The sequence below is a fragment of the Natator depressus genome, chromosome 26 (assembly GCF_965152275.1).
Source record: "Natator depressus isolate rNatDep1 chromosome 26, rNatDep2.hap1, whole genome shotgun sequence".
Lineage (NCBI taxonomy): Eukaryota > Metazoa > Chordata > Testudines > Cheloniidae > Natator > Natator depressus.
Window position 1 is genome coordinate 5,295,615 of NC_134259.1, and position 11,085 is coordinate 5,306,699.

Consider the following 11,085-nt stretch of genomic DNA (forward strand, 5'->3'; position numbering starts at 1 on the left):
AGGGTTCTCTCAGACACACATACCGGTAAATTACAAAGCCGGTATTTCTTCCCTAATGTGGCTGGACCTTTTGCAAAGTACAGAGCCGTTTGCTGTCGAAATTCAGGCCCAAATTCCACAGTCTTCTCCATTTTTATGGGAGAAGAATATTCCCTTGTGTTGAAATGTCTAACCCACCCACTCTGCTGCTGAGAACTAACCAAAAGGAAGCATAGCAAAGGATCCCCACAGCAGGGCTTAATTTGTGCCAGTCCATGCCAAGGCTAAGCCCCGGCACCTCTAAACCTTGGTAGTTCGTAGCCCCGGCACCTCAGCTTGCCGCATCAGTTATGAAAGGAAAAAAAAAATTGCTTAAGCTCCAGCATCTCTTTCATTAGAAATTAAGCACTGCCCAACATCCATTGTTTTTGTGAGACCTACAAAAATCAAGTATGTCATAATTCCCATGCAATCTCTGTAACCACACTATACAAAGCTATGCTGGTTCTGTACAAGCAATTTCCATACCAAGCCCTATTCCTAGGCAGGGTGACCATATGTCCTGTTTTGGCTGGGACAGTCCCCTTTTTAAGCCCTGTTCTAGGCATCCCCCATAGGGGGGCGTGGAAGAACATTCACGGGGGTCTGGGAGAGCGGCACCATGGTGGGGTCCCCTGGGGCCAGCCCCGTGTGGGGGTGGAGGGAGAAGGGGATAGGGAGTCCCTCAGGCCAGCCAGTCACATTTCACTTGGGGAAATATAGTCACCCTATTCCTAGGGCTTTGCTCAGTTCAACAGTGTAGCTCCCATAAGGTGCTGTTTTGACCAAACTCTTGGACACAATTATTATTATTACTATGTGTTGTTTGGTGCCATTCAATAAAAATAAAAACAGCCCCTGACTCAGTGAGTTTACAATCTCAGTATTACTGTCACCTGTTAGTGGTTTTACAGGGGGGCTTAGGGGCTCCAAACCCAGACCATTATGCTTGCAGCTGTATACATACATTGTATGAACCAGCTCCTGCCCCGAAGAGCTCAAAGTCCAAATAAACACGACAGACAACTGGTAGGAGAGACAAAAAGTGACTTACCTAAACTCACACAGCACCACAGTCAGGATTAGAACTCAAGTCTTCTAGTCCAACATCATAACTAGTGGACTACAAAAGTTACACCGCTGCAAACAGCCTAGAGTCCCTCTGACTTCGGCATAGCTGATTCTGGGCTCATTTTCTAAATGAGGAAAGAAGTGACTTACTGGCCTGGATCTTGCAACCTTCTCCACACAAACAGACTCTCGCTCACATGAAGATCAGCTGACAGGACTGAGGCCTTGACTGATTTCTATACATTCCCTTCTTGTGGGAGACCTGGGATTTTGATCAGTGGGTTTCTTTCGCTCATTAGTATCTGTGACGCATTTGCAACATGAAAAGTGCTGTGGACGTGCTAGATGCTAAGGACCAAGATTTGATTTCCACGGTTGCATTCGGCCAGGGTGAGCTTGTGGAACTTTCTCTCCTTGGAGGGAAAGGGCTGTTCCTCCTTAAGGCCACATTTCAGCTTCTAGCAACAAGACTGAGGCTGATTGGGTGAAGTATTGACCCCACTCACCTGATCTGACTTTATAAGCGGCTTGAGGGGCTAGGTCTCTGTTTGCAGGGGGTGCTAGTGCCAGTCCTTTAGCAGACTGTTTTATGTTGTGTGAGTGAGGTGGTGCTCGGTAAGTGAGTTATCAAATACAAATGTTAGCAAACACTTATTTTTCCTGTAAAGCTTCCTCTGGCAGTTAGCAAGGTCTATGTCCTTGGGAGAGATGTAACCCGAGGGTACTGTATTGTGTGTCCTAAATGTCTCCTGGAAGCAGAGATTTGCTGTCCTCTTATGTGTGGCTAGTGCTCAGGATGTTGTGGTAGGATTGCTGTAGGAACTCAAAGGGATTAGGCTCACAACACTGTGATGTTTGGAGAGGGTATCCCCTAGCAATAACTGGGGACACAACAGTGATGCTATGAAACTGTATCTTGCCAGTGCTGGGGGAAAGCAGGGCTCTGATTTCATTAGACCAGCAGAGTAACTCCCTCTTAGCAAGCAATGAAAGAGATGAGTCTCTTGCTGTATCTCAGTGGCTGTGATAAATGCGGGCCAGGGTGAGCAGTCTTGTTGAAGTCAATAGCAATGCTCTTGAGGTTAAGGATCTGACTTCTTGGGCTGCTGAGGAGCACCCTCAACTCTGCTTGAAAGCCATCTGCTCTATAGTTGCTTGGCACCACTTACAATCGGACCCTGTGTGTTTGGGATTGGACCCTTTGTTGCTCTTGTTTTACTCTGTTAATAAACAATGGCTACTACAGTTTGTCATGATCCTGCCGCAAAGAATTGCTGGTGCCCTGGCTAAACGCCAATGTGTTTAAGTGTCCAGTTCTAGTGTTAAAAAGGTGCATACAGAGATTTTGCTCAATTTAATAAAATCACTAGAAATGACATGGGTGTAATGATGCTCACTCTGTAATATGGTAACACCCTGTTAAACAGAGATCTGGTGATTCTATCCTTGGATTATGTCTCTCTAAACAAAAGTTCACTTTTACAATGATTGTTTTTGTTTCTGATAGTTACCTGGCAAGGATTTGTAAACTTTTTAAAACTTCCAAAATAAATGGGGGGAGGGGTTGTTGGAAAAAACTAGAAATGGTGCAGAAAAGAGCCATACTGATTTGAGGGCTGGAAAATGTCTCTTGTGCTCTTTGAGTCTCTCAATCTCTTTTAGTTTATCAAAATGAAGATTGAGCGGTAACTTGATTAGTGTTTAAGTAATGTCATGGGGAGAAAATACGAGGTCCTCAGAGCCTATAATCCTGTGGAGAAAGGCATAACAAGACCCAATGACTGGAAGCTGAAGCCAGAAAAATTCCAGTTGGAAACAAGGCACAAATGAACAGTGAGGGTATTAACCATTGGGAAAAACTGTGATGGGAATGGTATATTCTTCAGATCCAGACAGAATTTAGTCAAACCTAAATTATTGAGTTCAATACTGGGGTAACTGGGTAAAAACTGAATGGCCTGTATGATACAGGGGGTCAGACTAAAAGATCTAATGTTTCTTTCTGGCCTAAACTCTGTGGAAAACTTAAATCCTATATCAGTGGGGCTGTTGCAAAGTTTTCTAGCTTAGTAAAGACTACACTCTGAGTAATGTCTTCTTCCTTCCCAGCAAAGCAAATCCTAGGAACCATGGCTCTTAACAGTAGTGCCAACAGCAACAGTAAATCTGAGAAGCCAGTGTCTCTAATCTGGGGTAAGAACCTGTCTCTCATGACTGTTTCTGAGGATATAATTGCTGTGTATACTGTGACTAAGAGCCATGAATGCAGCTGAAATACGTTTCCATTGACTTGTCCTGCCTCCCATCTGCTTGTTTGTGTCCACCTGTTGCATCTTGTTGCCTAGACCAGTGGTTCTCAACCAGGGGTATAGGCGGAGGTCTTCCAGGTGGTACATCAACTCATCTAGATATTTGGCTGGTTTTACAACAGGCTTCGTAGAAAGCACTAGCAAAGTCCATACAAACTAAAATATCATACAGACAATGACTTTATACTGTTCTGTATACTATACACTGCAATGTAAGTACAATATTTAATTCCAATCAATTTATGTTTAATTATATGGTAAAAATGAGAAAGTCAGCAATTTCTCAGTACTAGTGTGCTGGGACACTTTTGTATTGTTACATTTGATTTTGTAAGCAAGTAGTTTTTAAGTGAGGTGAAACTTAGGGTAGGCAAAACAAAGCAAAGGCCTGAAAGGGGTACAGTAGTCTGGAAAGGTTGAGAACCACTGGTCTAGACTACAAATGCAGGAGGGCAGGGAGGACCCTCTGTCTTCCTGTACAGTGCCTAGCACAACAGGGCCTGACTACAGCCTCTGTGCTACTGCAATATAAGCTGTAATAACTAGGTGGCTTTGGGCTATTTCGGGGAGTGTCTTGCATGGCTCCCCTGACAACCACAGCCCTTGGCTGAAATGAAACCACACTTCCAAGGGGCGGTGAGTGTCTGCCTCTCGGTGACCAACCAAGTAACTGGAACCCTTGAGAACCTGCCCCTCTGGAGGCACGCTCCAGTGGTAGTTATCTGGAGAGTGTGCTCCTCTGGAGATGAGGATGTGCTTAGCTTGTTGTGCTTAGCATCAGGACAGCCATCTGCCTGAAAATCATCTCCGTACCGTCTCCTCTTTAGTCTCTGAGTTGAGCAGTCAAATTACTTCGTACCGCCTTAAACGGCCATCCGATTCTCCTTCTCCCACCATAATCTCTTAGGAAGTGAACTCTTCCCCTGCGTCTTACGCATCTCTTGGCTCCAGTTGGTCAATACCTGTGGCCGCTCCATGGGACAGTGTTCTGGCTCTAATATCAACCTGCCTGACAGGAGCAAGAAGCAGAGGGATGCTTTGGGGAGCCAAACTCCTGCCTCTAGTTTGGGGCACTTATGTATTAGCGGCTTCTCTCCTGTCTCTTCTCCTACCCCTTACCAAAAAGGAGGTGTGGTGGAAGCACCGTCTTTGACACTTCCACCTAGACGTGACTCAGCCCTATCTCCGCTGAGAACAGGGCGGGCAGTGGGCAGAGCGGACCTGATGGGGCCTCTGCCTTCACAGGATGTGAACTAAACCATGAGACGCAAACCTATACGTTCAAGATCCCAGACGAATGGAAGTATGAGCAGCAGCTGGCCCTGCGGACCGTGAGTACCTGGCCTGCCCTTGCCCGTAGAGGGTTATCGGGCAGGGTGTGGGTGCTGGTGTTTGAAGTGGGTAGCTGAGCACAGGCTCAGCAAGAGCAAGAAGCTGGCCTTGGAAGCTAATATAAGGACATGGAGCAGAACAGAAGACCCCTAATCTAGGTACCATGATGTTCAGATATGACCAGTCCCACTCCTGGAGCCATCTGGCATGCAAACCTTGCAGGGACAGAAGAGAACGGCCTCATTATTCCCTTGCCTGGGGCAGTGCACTCATTCATGCTTGTGGACGCTACTAGTCCGATAGCACCTGTACCATGGGTCTCTGCCTGGCAATTCAAAGGGCACTGCCACCAGGCCAGCCTGCCCAAGTCCATTCAGTGCAACCAGTTCCTACAAGGCTGGCCTGCTCCAGCCATAGAAAGGAGGGGCATGTTTTGCAGAGGCGTATCTATGCTCTGTGTCCCACTGTCTGCTCCTGTGTTCATGTCCACAAGGGCTGCCGTGGAAGAGCAGCCTGTGCTGGGTGACTCCTCCCTGGGTTGAAGATAGGCCCTAATTCTCCCACCCCTGATCTCTGCCAGGGTAAATGGCCGCCCTGATCAGTCGAGGAAGCCCACTCGCCCTTGGGCCTGGCAGAAAGTGTGCTGGAGCTCTAATGAGCAGCAGCAGCGTCTTCCTTGTTGGCTTATAGGCTTTAGTAAGGTTGCCACCTCTGAGACCCAAAATACCAAGACACCACCTGAGCTCATAAAACTGGACAGCTGGCAGGGTGTAAGGAGCACCCTCCCAGATTTCCTGGGACAGCAACCCCAGAGGGATGGTCCTGAGAACCTGGATGGGGCCAACCCTAGGCTAGAGCCCTATAGGCTTGTCTGGAACCCTCCTTCCCAGGTCTGGAGTTTGGCGGGGGGAGAAGTCTAGAGTTGGTGCTTTCAGGGATGTTGCTGGAGTTCTGCCACTAAAGGGGTGCTGATGACTCATGCTTTCACCCAAAGATCTGCCTAGGAGAAAAAGCTAAAGATGAGTTCAATGTTGTGGAGATTGTACCTGCCGAGGACAGCCAGGACACCACGCCTGTGCCCCTAGCTACTCTGAAACCTTCAGTACTGCCAATGGTGAGTGCCCACTCATCAGTCTCTTCAAGGACTCTGGTGGGGGGGACGACACTGAACTGGGGTTAGCTCTGATCAAGCATAAAGCCCAACCAGAGATGGGCCTGAACAAAAACACAAGATCTGAATGGCTTGTGGACAGAACCCTGCAGCTTGGCTCAGCTCACTAGAAAAGGCCAGACTTGGAGCAAACCCAGATGTTGCCCTGGGCAGTGGACAGGTTGAAATAGCAAAGGGAAGCTTGATGTGGCAACAGCCATTTCGAGAGGGGAAAAATGCATGAGCTGAAGGCTGAGTGCACCCTCTCAGCCTTCGGCCCCTGGCAAAATAAGCGTGCCTTCACGTCCCCTTCCTCCTGAAGACCTGCTCTCAGATCCTGTCGGGCCTCAAAGCACACCTGCTTTCCAGGTATAGCTTCTAATTGAGTGCAGCATAACCTGTTATCAGCCAGACACTGCTGCTTCCCTGCTGGCCAGTGAGTCAGCAATACATGATGACTTTCCCAGCTAACAGCCCTTCTAGGCAGTTCAATCCTTGCCCTGAAGAGCTTACAAAGACCACCACTGGGGAGATGGTAGCTTTCCCAACAGGCCAGGACACTGAAAATCCAGCACTGATAATGCTCAGCCGTGCATAAACCAAGTCCTGTGTTGTCTCTAAATTAACTAGCCCTAGTCTCTCCTAGGAGGGGAAAAGCATAGGGGAACCTACCGGCAGGCTAGGGCACTTGTGTCTGTGGGCAGTGCAGGAGGATGAGGGGGAAAGCTGAAGGCCCATATAACCTGTGACCTTAATCTCTTCCAGGCCACCATGGTGGGGGTTGAGCTGACTCCTCCTGTCACCTTCAGGCTGAGAGCTGGCTCTGGCCCCGTCTACATCACCGGACAACATGTTACATGTAAGCGAACGGTGCGAGGTGGGAAGAGGGGATCTGAGCCTGGTGTAAACGTAATGCAATGCCCATTGGCTCCAATGGGAGCTGCACTTGAGGGATCTACTCTGCCCCCTAGAGGATGTCCAAGGCCTACCCCAGGGCCAGTGCCTATTTTGGCCCCCTTGGGAATTCAGTGACTTTCCCCCATCTCCAGACACGGGAAGGGCACAACGTCCCACTGTCGGAGCAGGGGCACTGCATGCCTCTTAACCACAGGTTCTCTTCCCTCTGCCCTACCCTTTCCTTTAGGCAGGATGGCTGGCAGGTGTGCTCTGGGGATAGTGGCTACTTCTAAAGACTCCCACTCCTACCAAGAAGCCACTAACCCTCAGCGACACATCTAGGTCACTTGAGTTGTGTGGCAACCTAAGTTCGCAACGGGGCCAAAATTGGTTCAAGTTAGCGTCAGGACTCCCTCCCCTTGGAATGGGGAGCACTTCTGCCACAACTGACTGCAGCTTCTCGGGCTCGCTCTAACAGGGCCCCGAATAAAACCAAGTGTGTGAGTCCCCCAATACAGGCAGCAGCATGTATAGCTGCTCTAAGGGTGTGTGAACAGCTCTGAGCCAAGGCTGCTCTGCTTTGCAGTGGTACCAGATCTCTCCTGGGATGAGGAGGAGGAGGAAGAGGAGGAAGTGGCAGAGGAAGAAGAATCTCGGGAGGATTCTCCCCCCAAAGCCATCAAGCATCCAGCTTCCAACAAGCAGGGTAGCATTGCCAAGGTACTGCAGAAACCGTCAAGCTAGGAGCAACCACTGTCGGTCACATAGCCCAATTCCTCCCTGGCGGCACCACTAATTCCCTGGTGAACCTGTTGGTTCTGAATCTGTCCCTGGGTGTGGAGGTGACCAGGGAGAGAGTAGAGTGAACTCGTCTCCTGGGCCTAGCGGAATCTTGCTGGCTCACCCAGTGAACCCTGAGAAGTGGCTGATGTTCTGCTGGAGGTGATCTCTCCAGCATGAGACTCCTGAGTGCTTGTGGCCACTGAAGACTGTATTCCTGTCCCCAAGAGTCCTGGGGGTATTAGTGTAGCTAACTATATGTAATGTTCTGCTCCCTAACCTCTCCTTCCTGCACCCCCACTGTCAAATGAATACCCCATCCTTCGATGCTGCTGCCCTAACCTGTTGCATAGTATTGCTGAGGGTTTAATAGCTCTGCTGTAGCCCAGAGGTGGCTGCATTTCAGTGGTGGGCATATAGCTTCCAAGTCCCTGCTATCTCTGGAATGTATTATATGGTGCTTGGACCCCTCCCTTCACCTGGGAAAGTCCCACATAGATGGACAGTTTTCTTGCTGCTACAGCTAATCTATGCCTGTGCAATAACCCATTTTCCTGTGGTAGGGACAAGCTACACAATTCTTCCTACTCTAGAGAATTATGCTCTGGCAGTTCAAAAGAACATCCTCTCTCCACCTGTCATTTAGACCTTGTGCTAGCCTCGTCAAATTTAACTCAATCTTTCTTCTTCCCAGAAGAAGAAGATGGAGAAAGAGGAAGAGAAGTGAGTATAATCAATGGTGCGGGAGACAGTCAGATTCTGGATAGCACCCTCTAGACGAGATGGTGGGGATACCGCCTGACCGATCTCTGGCACAGGTAGAAGCTAAGGATCTCATGGCAAGAGGGGACTAGAATTCCATAGGCCAGGAAACACAGTGACATTGACTAACCTCCAGGTCTATGGGAGATAACAGCCTTTTGGCTAGTCCCGGCAGTGCTGCACTGGTACTGAAATCTGGTAAATAGCAAAGGGATAACTGTCCTGTGAACTGCTATGGGAAATCCCAGAGGAACGCTGGCATGCCCTTGTCCCCGTCACACGTGCCCAAAGCCATCTGTTAGGGTTAAGTAGCTTCATGCTAAAACCTAAACACTAACAGCTGGATTGTCCCAGGGAGAGGCAGAAGCTCAGTACCTGTAGGTAGATCTGTGAACTTCTGGCATGAGTTTCCAGGAGTGAATCTAATCTCAACGCTTCTCTTCCCTTCTCTTCTGAACAGCAGTGTTCCTTCTGATGATGATGTCCTTCCCAGCAAGGTAAGAAGCCAAGCAGTGATCTCTGTGCCCCTTGGGACAAACGGAGGGAGAAACATGAATAGCATTAATACTGGCTTGAGAAACGTTTCTCTGTGGAAGTCTCTTCTGAAGCAAAGGTGGCTTTTAAAGCTGTCCCTCTGCTCTGCATGGGGCTCGTGTTTCCATTTCATCTGTGGCTGCTTTATCTCTGCTTCGCTGGTTGACTAGTATTAGTCAAAGGTTAAAAAGTCACTCCGCAAATGACTCAGTCTATCTAAATCACGTGCTTAAAAAATGAGTACCAAATATTGTAGGAGCTGGTGGGTGCCTGTCACATGCCACTACCCTGAAATAGGGCAGACAGTCAAACATGAAAACATGACCCTGGCAGGAAAAATAACTGACAGGCATATGGATAACTAAACCTGGGCTTAGATCTGCACGCTCGCGAATTAGCTCTTGTGGTCTAGTTCTAATGTCTAATCACTTGCCATGTGCTGTTGTGGGAGCAATGCAGAGTAGCTCTGCATTAACACCTTGGCCTAGTGAGTAGGTGCCATGGAATCTGGGGGTGCCTAGCCACTGGCCCATGCTACTCTAAAGCCATAGCCTCGCTTCGTTCCCTTTGCAGGGAAGAGGAGCTGGCAGAGGGAGAAAGCCGGCAGTGAAGAAATAGACTGATCTGCAGCGAGGGGTCTACGAGGTAAGGCTGTTCTGCAAACCCCAGGCTGGCTGAGTCGAGCAAGCCACCAAGATGAGGCTTTGCTACGGAGGTGAGAGCTGATGGCTGTACTGCCACGGAGAGACCAATAGCGTGTCCCAAGTTCCCCAGGCATGCAGAGGCTAGAGGAACCATAAGCGTCTGGATACGCCGTTGTCCTCTTGGAGCAAATGCTGGAGGCCCCATGCTACAGCTCGTGGTGCTGTGTGGGAAACGGGCGAATCAAACGCCACCTAATTGGGGAAGGGTATTTAGGGAGAGGACTAAGGATTACAACACACCGGGATAATACACAAGGTAGAATCCTTCAGGCAGGAAGCTACTGGCATAGTATCTAGCTGCCAGCAAAATGGTCTAGCAGCCTATGCATGGAGCTTAGAGGTAGGACTCCCAGGCTCTGACTTACTGTGTCGTTCGCTGCTCTGAAGCTACCCAAATGTCCCTACTGTGCACTGGCTCTGAACCAACTGGAATCGATCTGTGGGCCAAGGTAACTTTGTGGGAGGCACAGACTAGTGACTTGTCTCCAGAGAACTCATCTGGCACAGAAGTGCTCCAGGACTTTGCCCTTATACCATGCTATGATCTGACTTCTGTTTCCCCTTGCCTTCTAGGACCTAGTACAGAAGAGACCAGAGAGATTTTTTTGCTGCTGTTTTCTGTAAATGTCTTTAGAAAAAAAATAAAGGGCCTTTTATTTTGCACCCTGGGTTTCACTTTCTTAAGCCTGGAAGAAGGTGGGGCACCTCTGGACACAGCAAGAGCCTCCAAGGAGCCAAAGCCAGAATTTCAGGATGGACTCAGGCCCCACAACTAGTGTCAGATTTTCCTCCTTCAGCAGCTTCAAATTCTAGCCATAGTCTAGTCTTGGCTGCACACCTTGGATCCGTCCATGTCCCACTATCTCCCCATAGCCTGGGATTTGCAGGCATAGTTGGTAAGAGGTTTTCAGACACAATGACAGCAAGGTGAGGCCTTAATGCTTCAGCTGCAGGTCATCTACCAAACCAGCAACAGCAGTGGGTGTTCTGCTGTCGGGACAATTGCCCAGCTTGTATTGGGTCACGTGATGAGACTACCTAAGACTTCCCCCTTCAAATCAAGTGGAGGGGCATGACCTGCGTGAACAACAGCAGGTCAGTGTAAGACACCTTGAACACCCCGTAGAAACTGCTGATTAGCCATTGACAGCTCTCCTGCTGCATGCTCCAAAAGCCCAAGCTAAATCTTCTAGACCCGTCCTCTTCAGGATGAGAAATAGCTTCCAGCCTCCTGGGCTGGAGTCCTGACCTGCAAAGCAGCTTGATCAGCTGTGGCAAAAGGCAAGTAGCCCAAGAGGCCGCTCTCTCCCGCAGCGTAGTACTGCTCTGGTGCTGCAGAGGACAGCACCACAAAAGGAAAGAGCTCAGCAGCAAAGAGGTTTGGGGGGGGGGGGGGCGGTCTCCCAGCTCTCTGTGGAGCATGGAATGCAGTTTCATGGGCGAATGAACATCTGCCAGCTCTTTCCGAGCCCAGTGAGACTGGGACGGCATCTCTGGCTGTGCAGGGATGCTGGCTAAGTGAGCGGCT

General features: G+C 49.3%; 1 protein-coding gene across 1 annotated transcript; it reads left to right on the forward strand.

The window, feature by feature from the left end:
- The first annotated feature begins 1,144 nt into the window (after positions 1–1,144).
- On the forward strand, positions 1,145–9,754 carry NPM2 (nucleophosmin/nucleoplasmin 2). The gene is made up of 9 exons (XM_074939997.1): positions 1,145–1,479; positions 3,199–3,282; positions 4,644–4,729; positions 5,725–5,844; positions 6,646–6,739; positions 7,364–7,497; positions 8,252–8,280; positions 8,780–8,816; positions 9,427–9,754. The coding sequence occupies exons 1-9, from the start codon at positions 1,410–1,412 to the stop codon at positions 9,469–9,471; spliced, it is 699 nt and encodes a 232-aa protein (XP_074796098.1). The 5' UTR covers positions 1,145–1,409; the 3' UTR covers positions 9,472–9,754.
- The last annotated feature ends 1,331 nt before the right edge of the window (positions 9,755–11,085 follow it).

Coding starts and splice junctions, on each gene's coding strand:
- NPM2 (XM_074939997.1), top strand. CDS start 1,410: ATGAAAAGTGCTGTGGACGTGCTAGATGCTAAGGACCAAGATTTGATT. Junction 1,480..3,198: donor CACGGTTGCATTCGGCCAGG/GTGAGCTTGTGG, acceptor CTTCCTTCCCAG/CAAAGCAAATCCTAGGAACC. Junction 5,845..6,645: donor AACCTTCAGTACTGCCAATG/GTGAGTGCCCAC, acceptor AATCTCTTCCAG/GCCACCATGGTGGGGGTTGA.